Here is a 19,645-nt window from a genome sequence, read left to right on the forward strand (position 1 = left end):
CCTGCACTAGGCAGGATACCCAATCAAAAACTGTGAGCTTGGATAAGAAAGAACAGGTTAGTAAGTCTAAGCATACACAGGTCAGAAGAGCGATGACTTGCAGGAGAACTAATCACATCCTCCAGACACAGGAATGGTAAGAGGAATAACTGAAGCTGGTAGAAGACAGGCCTGGTAAAATAAGTGAAAGAAAAATAAGAGAGGGAAAATGTAGGCTAAATGCAAGGCAGGTCCCATGGGCAACTCTCTCTTTGCATGAGATGTCATATTAAAATGTTCCTACAGCTTTTCATCAAAGAATGTCGTAGTTCAGCCTGGTACCTGGTACTGTCTTCAGAAAATGTTGGGTTCTCTGGTATAAAGGTCTTGAAAAGAGCTACCTTGAGCTTAAAATCTGAGAAACTCTCCTTAGCATCCAGCTGTCCTAAATGGAAATTGAAAGCACAGTACTGATGATTTGTCCAGTGGTTGCCCATCACAAGCTAGACCAGGGGAAAGAACTGAGGTACCAAACACAAAGTGGTAGCTATACCTTCAGTGCTGCAGAGCTTACAGCTGTTGACCCTCATTGGCTCTTGGTTATCCACATGCCCCAATGTCCACCTGAAATCAGTGCTGGCTAAAAGTCAACATGACCCACCTTAATTCAATGTTAAATCCAGCTTGAACATGGATAGTCCATTCGCATCGTGCGTTCAGTGGGTAACCCTCCAGCAAAATCTGACCTCTAGAAGCCCGAAGAACCTGCCCGCACCCTGGGGAGCAAAAGAAGAAAAAAAATTGTGTGAGGGACCTGCAAGAGACATTTGAAGAAAATACACATAGAAACAACACCAGAACAAGAAGACAGGATGATTTAGGAAGATACACACCTTCTCACAAGGCAGTATATAAAATAACAGGACAGCCACACAATGGTTGTAAAGAGTTATGACTATACTGGAGCACTGTTTAGGCTAAGAGCAGCCCTAGAGAAGTTTTAGTTGATTGCTTCTCCCTGGTTTGCAATGTAGCCCAATGAAACCATTTCTTACAGCTTTTGCCTCACAATTAATTAGCCAGCCCACCCACCTGGCTGACACTCCAGCTTAGAACACTTTTGATGGAGCCTATGCTGACCTGTGCAATCACTGATGCTGAGGAAGCTGGTGGGAAGGTGGCAAAACTACAATGAATACTTGAATTAGATCAAGTGAGCAAGAGAATGAGAGAAGGAGCTGTTGCACTTATCACAGTTTCTAGCCCTTCACAAGGAGGGAGGAAAACAGCTGATATATTCCTAGAGGAGATACGTTTGTCACAGAATCATAGAATCAACCAGGTTGGAAAACACCTCCAAGATCATCAAGGCCACCCCTTGATCCAACACCGCCATGGTTACTAGACCATAGCACCAAGTGCTACATCCAGTTTCATCTTAAAAACCTCCAGGGACAGTGAATCCACCACTTCCCTGAGCAGCCCATTCCAATGTCTGATTACTCTCTCTGTAAAGCATTTCTTCCTAATATCCAACCTAAACTTGCCCTGGCACAGCTTAAAACCATGCCCTCTTGTCTTACTGCTGGTTGCCTAGGAGAAAAGACCAACCCCCCACCTGGCTACAACCTCCTTTCAGGTAGTTGTGGAGAGTGATGAGGCCTCCCTGAGCCTCCTTTTCTCCAGGCTAAACAACCCTAGCTCCCTCAGCCTCTCCTCACAGAACTTGTCCCTTCACCAGCCTCATTGCTCTTCTCTGGACCTGCTCCAGCACCTCAATATCCTTCCTGAACTGAGGGGCCCAGAACTGGACACAGCACTCCAGGTGTGGCCTCACCAACACTGAGTACAGGGGAAGAATCACTTTCCTGGTCCTGCTCGCCAGGGAAGGCCAGGATGCCATTGGCCTTCTTGGCCACCTGGGCACACTGCTGGCTCATGTTCAGCTTCCTGTCAATCCAAACCCCCAGGTCCCTCTCTGCCTGGCTGCTCTCCAGCCACTCTGTGCCCAGCCTGTAGCGCTGCAGGGGGTTGTTGTGGCCAAAGTGCAGGACTCGGCACTTGGCCTTGTTGAACCGCATCCTGCTGGAATCAGACCATCCCTCCAGCTTGACCAGGTCCCTCTACAGAGCCCTCCTGCCTTCCAGCAGATTAACACTTCCCTCCAACTTGGTGTCATCTGCAAATTTGCTGATGGTACACTCAATCCTCTCGTCCAGATCATCAATAAAGATATTAAAAAGAACTGGGCCCAACACTGACCCCTGGGGGACACCACTAGTGACCGGTCGCCAACTGGATGCAGCACCGTTCACCACCACTCTCTGGGCCCGGCCCTCCAGCCAGTTCCTAACCCAGCACAGGGTGCCCCTGTCCAAGCCATGGGCCGCCAGCTTTTTCAGGAGTATGCTGTGGGAGATGGTGTCAAAGCCTTTGCTGAAGTCCAGATAGGCCACATCCACAGCCTTCCCCTCATCCACCAGGCAGGTCACTTGATCATAAAAGAAGATCAAGTTGGTCAGACAGGATCTGCCCTTCCTAAACCTGTGCTGGCTGGGTCTGATCCCTTGTCCATCCTGTAGGTGTTGTGTGATCGCATTTAGGATGATCTGCTCCATAACCTTGCCAGGCACTGAGGTCAGGCTGATGGGCCTGTAGTTTGCCGGGTCCTCCTTCCAGCCCTTTTTGTGGATCAGTGTGACATTTGCCAACTTCCAATTATCTGGGACCTCCCCAGTGGGCCAGGAGTGTTGGTAAATGATGGAAAGTGGCTTGGCGAGCTCTTCTGCCAGCTCCCTCATCACCCTAGGATGGATCCCATCTGGTCCCATAGACTTGTGAAGATCCAAGTGGCTCAGCAGGTTGCTAACTGTTTCCTCCTGGATTACAGGGGGGCTATTTGGCTTCCTGTCTATGTCTACCAGCTCTGGAGGCCAGTTGTCCTGAGGACAACCTCTCTTACTGTTGAAAACTGAGGCAAAGATGGTGTTAAGCACCTCAGCCTTTTCCTCACCTTTGGTGACTATGTTCCCCCCCATGTCCAACAAAGAATGGAGGTTTTCCTTGCCCCTCCTTTTGCTGTTGATGTATTTGTAGAAGCACTTCTTGTTATCCCTAACAGAAGTGGCTAGACTGAGTTCAAATTCTGCCTCTGTCTCTCTAAGTTTCTTTCTACATGACCTAACTATATTCCTAAACTCTCTATGAGTAGCCAGCCCTTTTTTCCATAGTCGGTAAGCTCTCTTTTTTCCCCTAATCTCCTTTAAAATCTCCCTGTTCAGCCAGGCTGGCTGTCTTCCCCACTGGCTCGCCTTTCGGCACACTGGGACAGCCTGCTCCTGTGCGTTCAAGACTTGCTTCTTGAAGCATATCCATCTCTCCTGGACCCGTTTGTTTTCAAGGGCTGTTTCCCAAGGTACCCTCTGAACCAGTCTTCTGAGTAGGCCGAAATCGGCCCTGTGGAAGTCCAGGTTAGAAGTTTTATCCTCAGGATTCACTACATCATCCTTACGTGTTAATGCCACCATGTCAATGAGGTATATAAGCATCACAGCTCCTCCATCATCAGTGTTAATACTGATGACTCAGTGTAACACATATTGAATATACAGCCCTTATCCCATCTTTCCTACCTTTCTTCTACACCTGACCCACTCTGCCTGTGTTGCTCTCAGCTTTACATACTGTGAAATGTACTTCAGTGCCCAGCATCAACAGAATAAAATGAAGTACTCCAGTCATTTGTGCCCAGTCTATGAAAACCATCAGAAGACAATGAGCTGAACAAACAGCAGACACACTGAGGAAGCAATACCTTTTCATGGTTATCCTGCAGTTGTCCCTAGGCAGCTGTCCAGGGATAGTTGTCCTAATTCCTCATCTTGAATGCTGAACATTTTTAGCCCAGAGAGTTCTCTCATCTTCAGTAACCTCTCCCTTTCCCCCAGCTATAAAATATGGCTAATAGTATTTTCCTCCGTGGAAGAAGAAAAGTTGTTTAGTGATTTTTGCAGAGCTTACTGTGATCTGTAACATGCAAATGCTAGCAAAATGCACAGTTAAATCACTACACACCAAAGAGCTAATTTCTCAGTTTCTTCTTTCCTGATTACATTTTTCCAAGTGGAATCTTAAACATGGCTATATCCCCTGGTAAGCCTTCTGTTGCTTTGCTGAGGTATGAGCCTGTGTCCGAAAGCCAAAAATTGCAATTCAGTCACCAAATCAGGAGACTCTGATAGTCTGCACACCACAGATGATAAGTAAAAAGTCAAATGACCAAAAAGACCTCCACACCAATTCTCTCACTTCTTTTTACCTCTTTAGTCCAACAGAAAGCCCTGCTGCTTCCATCTCTTTCCCAAGAGGAACCCTAAACTTTTAACCAGTAATACGGGATGAATGTTTCCTACTGAAATGGTGGGTTTTAATGCTTGCCCCTAGGCCCTTCCTTCCTTAGGGAAAAAAGGGTGACAGTGACCTGATTTGGTGGAGTACCAAGCATCTGCCGTTCCCATCGATCATAGTGTCTGGAAATCAATACTGCTGCATCTGGTCTATGGGGAAACACGAAACTGCAGGTCAATTACTCTTCTTTCTTCTTAAGAAAGTGTTGTTCAAATGAAATACCCTTTGTTCATTTACCCTCAGTTACCCTTAATTAAGAAGGACCCAAGGAAACAGAAACCCTGCTCAGAAGTGTTCCTCAAAAGTGTTTCATCCTCCTCTGTGGCTTGCTTAGTTCCCTCTGTAAAAGGCAAGGATTAATGACTGTGCCCAGCAACCACATTAGGATTCAATGAGTACAGCAGGATCTGCTGTGGTGTAAATGATAATGCTCCTTCCCACAGCAAGAAACAGGCCCTTGTGCTGCCATTGGGCTCCTGCCTCAAAAACAACCTGAGACAAAGCTGCTAGAAATCTTCAGAGGGTTTGACAGGGGGCTTGGACCACCTCAAAGAAAGTTTCCCTTTCGTCGTGAAGGGCTTTTGAGTTTTTGATGCCTTTAACAAAAGAAAGCCAAAGAACTGGTGCAAAGAGATACTTGTATGCATGGCATACTAAACACACTCCTCTGTTTGCTGCGGTACAGCCTGAACTCTCTGAACATTGGCGCCAAGGAAGTAAGTTTGGCCAGCAAAGCAGGTGGTCCAGAGACTAAAGAGGAGCCATTCAATGACTATCTCCAAAAGAACGTTCTCAGGTTTGCTACCACCCGTCTCTGCATGTGAAGCACCTTTGCAGTCACATCAAATCCATGCTCTTTTATCTCCAGACCTTCTAGAAGAAGTTAGGCTCACTCCTCAGACCAACAGTTCAATCATATGTTGATCAAAAGGAGTCTTTTCTCTTCCCATTCTAAATCTGCAGGAGACCTGGAAAGCTCTCAAAAATAATTTACATCATAAACACAAATGCTGGCAAATTCTGCCTCATTTACAAAAAAATAAACCACTTTGGCAGAGTATCAACATCCTTGTTCCGTTCCTGTTCCTGAAAAAAGGCAGCTTTCAGGGCCACAGTAAGATTTCCTCTAAAGCTTGTTACTAACAGAGAATAAAAAAAAATTCAGGAGACCTCTGCGTTGTAGCCCACAGAGACCTGTGGGATGACGGAGGGAGAGGTCCTGAGATGACCTCTGGTAAGAATTCATTATCGGCTGTTTGAGTGCTACATCTTTGATGTGAGGCTCCTTCAAAGGTCAAGAGGACTGCAGAGGAGAATGAGAGTAGAAACGTTACTGGTGTTCAGAAAAAGGCTGATATGGGAAGGCAGCTGTCACTTGTCAAAACTTGTCCTTACCTGTTGTTTGTTGGTCACCAGTATTATGTGAAACACTAATGTTCACAAAGTATCAAAAACTTCAAGTGATGTTGTTCATCACAGGGACCACATTCAGACAGCAAGGCTCAGGACACCTGTTTGAAAACTCTCCTGCTTTGATGGAGCACGTGCTCTCAGGTGACATTTCAAATGGAGAAAAGGGTTCTACAGGTTGATTTTCTTCTGGTTTTAGTGTCTGATGTACCTTTTAGGGCATGATAATTCAATACAACAGAAGTCCCATTAGAAAATGTCCCAGTATCCAATTAACTCTAGTCAGTGTGTTTTTTTCCTAATAACATCCTTTGGCCTACCCTGTACCATTTACCATTTTACCATATGGTCTGGTGTCCTCTGGAGGGTATTCAGCCATGTCCACGCATCCAGTTATGCCAGCAGACAGCATAAACTGGACAGACCCATACGCCATCCCATGGTACTGCTTCCTTGAGACGGCCCTCCAGGCACGTCACTACTTTTGCTGGCATTTCCCAGAAATCGCTCCCAGGGGCTCACCCTTCCCTTGAGACTGTAGTCAGCCCCTTGGCCAGTAACACAGGGCTAGGCTTCACTGCTCCCCTTGAGGTAACCAGGCCCTGCCAGTTTCCACCACCACCCTGCCCGCCGTACAGTATCAAACCGGCATCAATGCCGCCTGCAGGATTCTCCGCACCCCTCGCTCTCCCCGCCTGGAGCCGCGGGCCGGGCGGCGCGGCCTCCTCGGGGCCGGCGGGCGCCACCTCCCGCCCGTGCGGCGGCGGTGCCGAGTGGGAGGGGAGCGGAGACCCCGCCGGGCCGGGCGGGCTGGGCCCGAGCAGTGTCTGGGGGCGGTCCGGGAGCGAAGGGATGGAGCTGGAGCGGTGCTCGCCCTCCTGGTCGGCCCCGGCAGTCGGAGCACCGCGGTAACACCCGCCGCGCCCCGCGAGAGGGAGACAGAGCCCGGCGCTCCCTCCGCCCGCAGACCCGCCGGGCGCCGGGAGCTGATCCTGCCGCGTCTCCCGCTCTCACTTGAGGGAGCGGCCCGTGCCCCCGACAGGTCCCCAGGGCCGGCCGTGTGCTTGTCAGCGCTGGCATTGGCACTATAGGACACATTACGTCCCTTAATTGCTGTGGTTGCGCTTCCTTGTGTCTCTGGGATTTATGGTCACTCTGCCGCTGGCAAGGCACCCAGGGCTGGCTGCAAAATTCCAGCTGTGATGCTGTGTGCAGGTGCCAAAGAGAGATGCCTCCTCCTTCCCTCTCCGAAGTGTGATGTGTGAGCACACCCACTGCCCCGGCAGCAGTGCATGCTGGTGTTCAAAGGCTCCTCGCTGGCCACCCTCCAGACCCAAAGCCACATCACTGTGAGCCTGCACTCCAGCACCCACCATGGTTATAGGGCTGCTTTCCAGACATGCAGTCTCTGCATGCCTGAGCCAAGGCCAAAAGTGAGATAGCCATGACAGCCAGAACAGGGGAGCTCAGGAGTGTGCTGGAATCACAACCGCCCCCCGTGTCTCTTTTTTAAGAGTGGAAGAGACAACAGCACTATCTGACCTTCTTACGCTGCCTATCAAGTACCATAGAACCACACAAAAGAGACCACATCCCTAGTGTCACACTGCTTCCCTCAAAAGAGTGAGTAGTAGGAAAACCACTAAAAGATAAAGCTCTCCAAAATCTTAATATTGCAAAAAATGTCCAAATAGACCTCTTGTGAGGGTGTATTTGCTTTAAAACAAGTAGGGAGAGCAGACAAATATAATGTGGGCAACCAATATACTCAGGCAGGTGGAGGAAATATTACAGGAGTTAATGATTCTTTCTTGGCTCTGCTTTTATAAAAAGTGCCACAAGAGCTCTAGTATTGACCTAGAGCAAACGGGATGTTAGAGTGCTATCAGAAATCACACCATAAATGGCACAGGACTCAGCTGATCAACTTCCAAAGCATCAAGGTTGAATTAGCTCTGTTGCCAAAACATGTTGATTCCCCACATTCTGCTGTTTGAAGTAATGATTTTATTTTGTATGCTTTCACCTCCTGAATGGTCATGGGCTGTGTTGGGAAAGCAAGTTGAATTTTTACTTTAAAATCAATGACTAAGAGGATGCAAGCCTGAGGTATGTAGAACAATGAACAGAACAGAGTAGGGAAAGCAGACCCTGCTTTCTTCCCTTCCACTGAAATGTGAACAAAGTCAATAAAAATTTAAAGAAAGCTCTACCTTCACCAGTGGGAAAATGGTAAAGGAAAAACCAGTCTTAAACTGTATCCAGTTAGCTGATGGAACTTGTTATTGAAGACAGCATTGGGACCATCAACTTAGCAAAATTTAAGGAGCAGGAGCTGTTGTACACTGTCAGGAACAAAACCTTTAGATATTGCTACCAGGGCCTGAAACACTCCTGGTCTCTCATGACACTGTCAGCAGTTGCAAGACACTGTTTTCTGGAGCTGCCCTGGAGTGTGTTGAAGCTGCGTAAAAGAGAGAGAAAGTACTATGACTTCCTTGGGGCTCGTTCTTCAGTCCAAGGGTTGAAGGAGGACAGAGGAGAAGCTCTTTGATATAGCTGTTGCCCTTGTAAATATTTATGTTTATGCTCTGGGGAATCAGAGCATAAATTCAGCATTTATTCTGAAGTATGTCCAAGAAATGCAGACACCAGAAAATTTCTGGAGTCACAGTAGTTAATATTTAAAAATAAACCAAAATAAACCAGAAGTTTAGTAGGGTCATAGCCTGCTATGACAGGGGGTCCAGCCTATCCCTAACACACAAGCACTGGGAGAAAAGTTTTCCTCACTGGAGATCTGCCTACTGCCTGGTTGTGTTTGGCCTCTTCTGCTTGTGCCCTTTGCAAGCGTCACTGTACAGGAATAGCTGGAAAGAAACAGCACGGCTCTGGCTCTGTCCCACCAATCCTTGTCCCTGACATGCTTCCCTGCCCATGTAGGACACTTACTCATGCAGTCTCCGCCATACCAGCCAGCTCTGCACTCTGCACAGTAGATTCCCTTGATGTAGAAGTCATCAAGTGTCCCTCCCCAGGAGCCATTGCGACAGGACTTGCAGTTCTCAAAAATGGTGCAGCCTAAAAGGAGAGCCACTGTGTTAGATGAAAGCCAAGGTGGATTGTCCTGCAGGAAGAGGAGGAGCCTCTCTCTCTTTTCCACAGAAAATGCCAATGACATTAGTGATTCCTGTGGTGCTGACAGCTTCCCTGCTGTGAACCACACCCAACCTCCACCCCCAAAACCTAGGGAGCTGAGAGATTTGGAACCAAACTCCTAGTCTGACTTGCCCAAACCTCTAAATCTCATTGCTCCAACTGTAAATGCCTCTCTCAGAAATCTGAATGTGGATGCTGGTGCCACTTGGGCCCAGCCTAAATGATTCTAATGTCTTTTAACCTGGCCCTATCTCCTCTTGCTCTCACCTTTCACTTTTCTCTTTCCTCCTTGCTAGCAGGACTTCCAAATTGTGTCTCTCTTCTTGCTTTGGGGATGAAAATCATCCCAGAGCACCAAAAAAACCACTTTAGGTGTGATACCAGCTACTGTGTCACCCTTTGGCAGCTCCCACACCTGCCTAAGACATCCTCAGGACACAACACTGCTTGTATGAAGTGTTTTCTTTCTCTAGCAGCAATGTTACCCGGCCAAGTGTGTTGCTACTGTCAGCAGAGTGGCAGAGGGAGTTCCTGAGGAGATGTGGGGCAATCCCATGCCTCAGTGAGATGTGCCTGCCCTCACCACTCCCCTGCCCAGCATCCACCATTATGTGCTGATGCCTTGGCCAAAGATTTGGTGTGAATGCAGTATGGCCATAAACATACCTGGGTGGATTAAGCAGGAGTCACACTCATTATCCTCGTTCCGGCAGCAGGGAATGGTGTAGCCCACTCTTTGTTTCTGTCCAGGGCAGATGCACTCAATTTGGTCATATTCGCAGCATTCCCGACACATGATATTCCACTCAGCACCTGGACAGTTTTCATTGATCACTGTGTACTCTGCAAGCAGAGAACAGAGAGAGGGACACATGGAAATAATCCATTATGTGATGAGGATTGGCAGGATCTATTCAGTGATTTGTCAGATCATGTATGGCATGAGGCTGGCCAAAGTCTTCAGCCCAGAAAAACCCAAACTACATGGTAACATGTGGCCAAAATGTCAATGTGGCTTGGTTGTCTGAAGAACACAGAGGCAGTTTTGCATTGCCAGCCAGAGGAGGCAGAAAGACCAGAGGGAAGGAATATGTCCACTGTCTCTGCAATCCTTCCCACTTCTGTGGTGAGAAGAATAGTTTTAAAAAACCACAGCGGATGACATCATATGAGAAAGTTTCTTCAGATTGCAGGACTGATTTACGGCATCATGTATAGTATAGATTATTTAAACTATGACAGCATGTTTTGGTTGTATTTCTACTTGTGAATTTGCTCCTCAAGTCCAGGGTGTCCACCAGGAAAAGCCCCTTTTGAGGCTGGGTTTTGCTAATTTCTCTCCCTATTTTCACTCAGAAGCATGTGTTATTACATCTGGCTTCTCTGCCAAAGGAAACAAGATTTTTCGTTATTTTTGAAGGTTCGTTTTGTCAAATACTGTTTCTAATATGGCAACATCTTTCTATTATTTAACATAACCTCATATGATACTTAAGCTATGCTGGAACTACTCTTTTAAGAAACAACCTCAGATTGTGACTCTGCCACAGTAAATGCAGATCCTGTCTTTCCTCACCAGTGTGCTGTGTAAATTCTACAAAGTAAGATTTAATGAGTGCATGGTGCTGTCAGCATGCCTCCTAACTAGCTGACAGGCCTGATGAGTACTTTCATGGAGTTTGATGGTACAAAGAGAGAGAGCAGACTAGAAAGACGAGACATGAAGGAAATTTAATGAGACCAGCTCTTTTTATCCCCTCTATCCTCCTCTTTTTTTCTTTTTCTTTTTTTTTTTTTGTTTTAATTGTGGTTAGGTAACAACCTTTTTCCTTGTGTATTAAACTCTGAGTAACGGGGTTGCCTTGTCATTGCGACAAGCAATATATCTCTAAGGCGGAGCACTCTGATGCATGCCTGTACCTGGCTCCCTTCTCACACAACTGTTTTTTGTTTCATTGTCCCTGATAACCTAATCACTGTGCCTGCTGGAGCTCCCTACTACTGAGCCTAGCTGCTCTGCCTCACTTGATTCTCCATGACCTCATGAAACCTGGTTCCTGGAAGCTTATCTTTCCCCCTAATGATTTTTACTGGCTTTATTAAAAAAGGGACCACCAAACTGTTTCTTCACTTTTTTTCCTTTGGCTGGGAAATGAAATTCAGCCTTTTGTGCTTCTCAGAGCTGAGCTTTTCCCTTGTGCCTGGTGTACAGACCAGGGAGAGTCTGTCGCTGCTCTAAGTTTAGGAACGAGGCTGCTTTTTGTGCCGAAACCTTTCCATTCCCCTTCTCTGCCCCCATAATAATTTCAAAAGGAAAAAGCTTCTTCTGACATTCAATAAGGTGCTGTAATTTTTTGTTCCAATAATGAAATCTTGCATCAAAATAACCTTAGTGATCAGCAGTTTTATAGCCTTTGCCTGTAGATCTTGATATGCTCTATGAAGTCCTCTTTCCAGATGGGAAAATGAAGCACAAGGGAGGTGAAGTGACTTTGCTCAAGGTCCCAGAGAAAAACAAGAGCAGAGTCAGGAATTAAACTCATACATTCTAATTCCCAGAACAGCAGTCAATCAACCTGGCCAAGCTGGGACTTCTTAATCTATGGCTATTATTCTCTTTTAATTAAGCCTTTTATCTACGAATTGTATCTGATTCAGATTCCAGAGCAAATTGATTACGTGTGTCTAATTATCTTATTAGAACTGACATTCAGTTTGATACATCTCACTATACAAGACAGAAAATAGCTGTTTCTCTAGTGTATGGGGGTGGGGGTCTCACTCCTTGCTGAAGCAGTACTCTGCAAAGTCTGACTATTAAATAAGTGCCCAACACTCAGAGCTTTTGTAAAACTTCCTTTAAATTCTCGTCTTTCCTAACTCAAGCTAGAAATCTGATTTCTCTCAAGATTGCTAAAGCCTATTAATAAAATGGCTATATTAATTTGATTTGTAGCTGTAAATTATCCAAGAGAAATTGCTATCTATAAAATTATCCAAATGTTCATAGGCAAAGTTACGCTGGAGTGACAAAGGTATGTCTCCATCCTTCCAGGAACTCAAAACCTGGCAAGATAAGGCTGTGAGCAACACAACCTCCAAGTTAGCACCAAGAAAGGGGCTAGACCAAATGACCTTCAGAGTCCCCTTTTCACCTAAATTACTCTATTCTTCCCTAAAACATTACACATGTATTTGTATGTGGGTAAGAGAGTGTGAATGTGTACATAAGCATATTTATATGTAGAGCTTGTGTTCACAACAGGGCCAAAAAGCAGATGCCACACTTATTCTTGATGGACTGAATGTGTGTATTTGTAACATAAATTGACCTTGAGGTAATATTTAGTGCTAAGATGGGAGCAGATCTTGTCCCTTAAATGACTTGCAAAAATAAACTTGCTGCCACCTAGAAATGCTGTTTCCTCACTTCTTGCCTTTGTCTCAACTGAGACAATGGAAATAGACTGTCTTTTGATTTACTGACAATTTAATTCCCTTTCAGGCTCTCAGGTACTGACAAGGAAATATGGAGATTAGAGACTTTTTTTAAGAGGCCTTTTCTAGGATTTTCTTCACATAAATCATGAAATTATTATTTTGAAGTTTTGCAGAAGCTATTCTTAAAAGAAATTTGTGTGAAAACTGTATGCACCCTTTCAATAATGGTGGAATCCCTTTTGTTTTGGGGATTTTGTTTTAAATACCTCTAGGCTACTGAACAAAAGGCACATAAAACCTTTGCCTCAGAAATTTAAGAGGGAGATGCACAGAGCTACTTGCATGTAAACAGTGTTTGTTTGTGTGGCTGAGCTCAGCCTGTGCTCCAGGGAGGCAGAGGCATAACCCCATTCCTCCTTGTGTGTTTGGGGATGGGTAACCACTGGCAGCTCCCACACCCACACTTGACCATCATCACCCCAAAACAGAAGAGAAGGAGGCAGAGAAAAGTGGGGAAAGATTTATTGGCTGAATAAAACACTGAAAGCAAGGCCTTGGCCAGCTGTTGCAGAGATAATTGTGGGGTGCTTTGTGAGCTTTACTTTGATAATCTTCCAAAACAGGCAGTCTGGCTTGCAGGCAGTGAGTGTGTCTCTGATTTTGGGACAAGCAGGAAGAAGCTGCTTGACAACCCATGCAAAATATTTAGCTGCAAAGAACAAACAAGACTCTGGACAGGCAAATAAACAGTGGATTAATTTATGAGATTTTAATGATGGAAGAAAAGCCCATTAAATCCAGGCATAAACAGCACACATGGAAGCAGCTCAAGACCATGGAAACCAAGCAAAAAATAGCTGTGTTGGGATAGCATGCAAACCTCCAGGGCAGGTGCCAGAAGGGAAGACCTCCTTGACTCAGGAGCCGGGCAGAGCACACCACAATGTTTCACCTGATGCTTTAAGTCCAGCATGAGGAGGGCTGTGAGGTGGGAGATGCACATTTTCAGGTTCAGATGACAACACATTCATGCTTTTCACTGACATCTTCACCTAGAAAGACCTCCTAATCCCTATAGCACATGTCACATCCTAAAGGCTGTCAGTGATGGATTTTGTGAGACAGCAGTAAGAGGCAATGCTCCCAGTCACTTGTTAGTGTCAGTCCAAAGGCTGAGTTACTGCAATGGCAATTCACCACAGTGATGCTGCTGCCTCTCCTGATACCCAGGGCTGAGATCAAGCTTAAAGCTTTAGTGATTCAGGAACAGATTCACAAGCACATTGGTGCCTCAGGAGTGGGTCAGTCAGCTCATCATAGTAAAATGTCAGCTTCAGCACACTAATCTTTTGCCATGAATTTGTCAATCATAGATACCTTGATAGATAGAAAGGGATTTTTGTTCCAAAGGTCTGAAAGCTGGGAAAATTGTATAGCTAAGAACTAATGTGAATTGACACAAGCCTAATTACACCAATTATCTCTTGTGTCTTCCACTTGTTTGGAAGAATGGGATTTTTTTATAGTGTGCACTCACTTTAAGTTGATATAAGCCCATGCTTCTGAGATGGAACACTTTTTTCCCTTCTCTCCTTGACTTCCCATTCCCACTTCCTACAGTTGTGCTGACATTAGCTGCTATGTGGAGGGATCAGATGACTGTTTGAGCAGAAAACCAGTTTGCCATCTCCATCCATACCTGGGGGAAATGAAAAGTTTGCCACCTAAATGTGCTCCGTAGTCCTCCAAAAGAGAGAGCTGCGTGTGTGTGTGTGTGTGTGTGTGTGTGTGTGTGAGAGAGAGAGAGAGAGAGAGAGTTGTACGTGTATTTTTCAGAACTCCTGAAAGATGGAAGAAAATATTTTATAAGGACATCCACATCTTGGTCTGCAATGATGGAACTTCCCATCCTACAAGTCCATTCTGTTTTTCTGCAAAGGTGAGTTATCCTCCCTTGCCTCAGTTTATCCATGAGCACATTAGTAAAATACTACTTAAGTTTAAAGAAATATTATTTCAAATTGCTTTGAAAAGTGCCACTTGCATTAACAATGCAGTGTAATAAGAGCAGATACAAACAGATACATCTCTAGAATTAGAGTTCGTAGACAACGAGTTTTTCAAATTGATTATTTAACCAATTTAAAATTCCTCAGATGAGAACATGTCCCTTTGTATTTGATTTCATCTTAATTTTTCAGCATCCTGCTCAACAACAACAACTGCCTTCTGAAGAAGAAAGGAACATTTGAATTTGAAGGAGCAATTTCTTAAGGTTGGTATTAGGGAATATTTGACCATGTAATAATTCTGAAAGGAATCATTCTAATTAAGGAAAAAATGGCTTCAACAGAGGTGAAACCTAGTAGCACCTTACATTTTCTTTAGGTCTGTTTCATTTTTCTGTTCCTTTCTTACTCAGCTCTACTGTCATTGCATAGATAAGCAAACTGGGCCTCACCCCACGGGTGTCATGTATGTGGATGTTAACAACAGGAAATGCTTTGAGCACAACGTGGGGTGAAACTGTGGCTCCATTGTGAGGAACAGTAAAATCCTCCATTTGATTTCAGTAAGGCCAAGAGGAATAAACCTTGGAAGGGAAGAGAGGCATTCCCTTTAAGAGACTTTTAGTGGGGCTCTTGGGAAATGATCTACCCCAAACTATTAATAATAAAGGAAAGTGCAGGTCTTTATTGTTAACCTTTTTGCCTCAGATAAACTACTGTGCAAATTATGTCTATTTACCTATTAGATGTGTTAAGAGGATGAAAGGGATAATGCTGTCTCTAAAACCACTTGCTTCTCTTTAGAAATTATGTACCTATTACTCTTTTCAGCAGCTGGGCTAATTAAGAAAGGAGCTAAAATACATCCTTATTTTAGTTTTACTCAGTGTACTTACTTTATGAGTCAGAAACCTTTGCTGAAAAATTAGACTGCTGCGTCTACAGTCAGTCAGCATCCTTTTCTGCCCATAGTGCATGCTTTACACAGTAGTAAAGGGGGAAGAGGAGGGAAAGAAAGGATTTCTATTTTAAAAAAAAAATCAAAGCTAGTGGGAGGACACAGGAGGAAATGTACAATACTAAGCTGAATTTATCCACTTAATAAATGTGCATCAGTTCAACTGTCTTTTTTTAAACATTCCTCTCCTTGAGTTTCTTCTCTGTATTTATAAGCTGGCATTTGTGATCTTATTATTGGCACCAGGGCCTTGTGTTTTCATCTAAGAAAAGCTATGACAGGAAAAATAGCCAAGATAAGGCTAAAACTCAGAGGTTGCCACATTACCCTTCAGACTTTGATTCTTTCTGGTATAGAGGAGCTTGTTCTGGCCAGAAATATTCTAGTAGTGTGATCAGGAAGAGAATTTGTTTTCTCTGTGCTGAAAGACAAGGAATAGGAACAGGTAATGAATGTAGAACTTTTGAGTTAGTGACAGCATTGATGAGGTTAGACTTCTGCAATATGGGACAGTCTTTGGAAATCTGTGGAGAAGAAGCAGCTGCTGTATTGAAATTCATTACCACAGAACACGAGAATGTGCTCATGTCCTAAACACAGAGGAGTGGTGCTGGACCTGTCCTGAGGGCTTGCCTGTTGTAGTGGTGTGAGACCTGGAACATGTTGACAGTTTACTTGCAGTTTATGTTGCCCAGATAGAAACAGTCCACACAGACAGCAGCAACCCCTCTGAGCCTCTGTTTCAAATTTTACTCCTTACAGCTCCCCTGAGGTGTGTAGTCCAGTTCTAACCAAGGACCAGAAATGTCCTCAGTGTGCCAGCCCTCTGTCACTGCTGATAACTTCCCTCCCTGCCCTGTGGCCTTCCTCCCCATTTGCCTCTATACCACATCCATCTCTTGCAGGAGACAAAGGGGCACCCCCTTCCCCGAGGGAGCTCATGCTGCTGACAGCAACTGCACAGTCCTGTGGTGGTGAGGGGTCCCTCTGGGCATTGGCAGGCTTGCAGGGACTCCTGGGAGCCACTTGAGGTGGTCTCAGGGTCAAGAGTGAGTAACCCCAGCTTGTTTTCCAAAACAAAAAGCAAGTCTCTTTCCCTTTGTCCATGCTAGGAACCTAAACATGTGAACTGAAGTAACCCATTTGCTAAGACAGAATGCATCTGGATGCATCTGAGTGCATCTGGCCTTCCCTTCTCTAGACAGAGACTGGAGGGGGAAGGGAGGAGAGGTTGGGAAGAGTTTAGATAGGCAGAAACACACACAAACACACATATATTTTTAAGGAAACATGAGTCACATGCACTACAAGTTTATTCCAAAAAATAAATTCCCGGACTGCCCTGACTCCTGCCCCCAACTCTCGAGGCAGGCCCTGTGCAACTGGGTGTGATAAATGTGGATAAAAATTGGATACATCTGTGGGGAGGAGGAAAAATGCTATTTTCCAACCTGCCCTGACATGTTAAGGCCACTGCATTTCTGAATCTCTCCCCTGTATCTAGGAGCCCCTCCCGCTGTGGCTGAGGGGAGCTCCTGTTCCCCTCATGCTGCCAGACTTGTTTTGGGCAAATGCCCACCAGCTGCTCCACCAGCCACATGGCAGTGGAGGCATGGCAAGGAAGGGGAGTGGGCAAGGGAGACAGTTCACCTCCATGTGTCCCGAGGCTCTTCTCACACTTCTCCTGGTGCATGAGGAGGAAGTGTCAGGAGAACTGGCACCTCCAAGGCTCACAGCCCTTGTGTCCCATTGCCCATAGTTGTCCTTCCTCCTGACTCACCTTGTCACTGCTGCCAAGGGGACCTGATGCCCAATTACTCCACAGACCAGATTCTCCCCATGAGAGAGACATGCTGCCCCTGCAGCAGGAGGGATTTGTTACCCACCAAGCTGCTTGACAGCCACAGCCTTTGCCTAGGGCTGCTCTGCCACTGACAGGGCTGGGTTTGTGCCCCTCCAGCACATGCCATGGAGCCACTTCCCTTGGCCAGTGTGCAAGGCGGCACATGGCCGAGGAACAGGCCACCACAGGGATAAATCAGTGCATGTGGGACAGAGGTGGGGAGAAGCTCTCTGTGCTTGTGAGCCAGGGGCAAATTTTGGCAGGAGGTCAGTCTCCCAGGACAACTGAGGTGGTGATGGCTAGCCTGGTGTGCAGACAACACTGGTCACCACCTGTCCACTGCACCCTGTGTCCTGGGTCAGCAGGGAAGGGCACTGCAGAGGCAGACCCTCTGCTGTGGCCCTTGGTGCAGCAGGCTCCGAAGCACCAACTTTGACACCAATTATTTATAGTCATCAAGATCCGAGTGCCTGCTTATCTGACAGCTTCCCTGGTAAGAGGCACTTACCTTGCTGAAATCTGCAGCAGCTTGAAGGGTGGGTGATTTGAGGGCACCTCACCTCCCAGTCCTTAGGGCTGTAGCTCCCAAGGAAGCAGCCTGTGATGCTGACAGCTAGCTGCTGCAAGCAGGTCCAGACACCTCCAGGTGTAAACAGCCCATGTTCATGGCTATAACTACAGCAAATGTGCACTCAACAGTAAATGCTTTTTGCTCAACCTTATCAAGGTAAACCATATATGCTGGTTCAGCAGGAAATGGAGTGAGGCTTGAATATAAAAAAGATCATTCTGCTTTAACAAGGCTTCCCCTTTGAAAGAATAATATTGGCAGAACTAAATCCCAGACTGGAAACAATGTGTGGGTTTTGTTTTCTTTTTTCTCTTCCCTTTTTTTCTCCCTTGCCTTCATTCTTGATGTTGGGGCTGGAGAGAAAAATCTCTGTCTTGCCAAACTAAACAAATTACACTTTACAATTCAGAGACTTAAATGCCTCTTTTTATCATCATTTCCTTAGCACTGAGTGTTGAGAAAATAAAAGGAGTAATAAGCTAAGTGATTGCATACCCTTTTCTTGATGGCCATTGGCAAACAAATTCAGCCAGTTGTTTCTTTTTAAGGCTATTAAGTTTGACCAAAATTAATTCCTGAGTAAACCTCCACACACACACACTTCATGCCGACAAGGAAAAAAAATTCATAAAGCAGAGCCCCTTCTTTCTATTATCCCTGCAGATCTCTCTACTCCCCATGACAGCGCATGAGATCAAACCCCTCTGAACACACTGAAGGAAAGGGACTCATTCGGCCGTGCCGGGAACACACACACTCACTTACAGTACCTCTTGGCAGGCAGGAGATGAGCAGGAGCTGGAGAAGAGTGAGTCCTACATGTGTCCAGGGTGCTCGCTCCATACTGCCCTGGCCGGTGCAGCGGTGTGACTGCTCGGGAAGGGAAAGCAGGCAAACAGCTTTTACTGGGACCTCACCAGCTCCAGGCTGCGAGGGATCTCGGATTTCAGACCTCAGCACGCTCCCATCCTCACCAGAGGGGAACTACCTTCAAGAGACTTCTCAGGCGTCCAGAAGCACACGTCACCCCAAACCTCTCCAACTGCTGCCTTAACCCTTTCTGGACTCTGGCAACTGATCCCTTTTCTGATGGGTTTATTGGCTTAGTGCTCAGCTCTGAGATAGCAATTTTCATTATGTAAAGAAAGATATTGTTAAGGCAGGAGAAACAAAAATGCAAATATCTATATGAGCCATCCAAGTTGCTGTGGGTGAGCTGAAGTTGCAGATGTCCCCAGAAGGAGGCACTTTGTACTTGCTGCCTTTGGACTTGCAGGGGTTGGTGTCTGCCCCGGGTGCTGCGAGGCTGGGTGTGGGGTGGGTGCAGAGAGGGATTCCTGGCCCATGATCCCGCAACTGGGCAGCCTGGCCAAGTGACATGATCCGCTTTACGACGTGCTTAAAATAGCTCTGCATTTTTATGATGGGGCAGATGAATGAATGAGGCTCACTAAAAGTTCAGTCCACAGTGAATGAAAACCACAAAACACAAAAGGAATCACTTGGCATACATGTGCTTGTGCTAGTCAAAACCTTTTTACAGAGTCCATTTCTGCCAGGATTGCAATTTTGGCAAAATTTAAATGTTTTGTGGGAACATGTTGATATTGAGGAAATGTTTAATCCAAACAAAAGAGAACATTTAATTGAGATTTTATCTTTGTGTCATATTTTGTTTTGCCTTTTTTATTAGCACATGCTACTGATTTTTTTTTAGTGTTTAACATGTATTTCATAGCAGTATAGTTGGGGGTTTTTTATATTTTTCTTGTACAATTTTTTAATACTTTCCAAAGGACACATTTTATACCTCTAAGTCAGACTTTCTCAATTTAATTTCTGTAGCAAGATTTCAAAATTTACATATA

At 45.6% G+C, this 19,645-nt stretch overlaps 1 protein-coding gene across 2 annotated transcripts in view; it reads right to left on the reverse strand.

The window, feature by feature from the left end:
* Nucleotides 1-18,754, reverse strand: part of PAMR1 (peptidase domain containing associated with muscle regeneration 1) — a 60,662-nt gene extending 41,908 nt beyond the window's left edge. The window contains exons 1-4 of one of the 2 annotated variants that reach the window (XM_064657740.1): nucleotides 18,548-18,754; nucleotides 9,622-9,798; nucleotides 8,749-8,877; nucleotides 641-755 (exon numbers count right to left, since the gene is read on the reverse strand). In XM_064657740.1, the coding sequence (XP_064513810.1) occupies nucleotides 641-755; nucleotides 8,749-8,877; nucleotides 9,622-9,798; nucleotides 18,548-18,620 (494 nt within the window). In that variant the 5' untranslated portion in view covers nucleotides 18,621-18,754. The remainder of the gene's footprint in view (nucleotides 1-640; nucleotides 756-8,748; nucleotides 8,878-9,621; nucleotides 9,799-18,547) is intronic. The other variant, XM_064657741.1, reaches the window with a different exon arrangement.
* Nucleotides 18,755-19,645: the final 891 nt, after the last annotated feature.

This window comes from Pseudopipra pipra, chromosome 6 (assembly GCF_036250125.1).
Source record: "Pseudopipra pipra isolate bDixPip1 chromosome 6, bDixPip1.hap1, whole genome shotgun sequence".
Classification (NCBI taxonomy): Eukaryota; Metazoa; Chordata; class Aves; order Passeriformes; family Pipridae; genus Pseudopipra; species Pseudopipra pipra.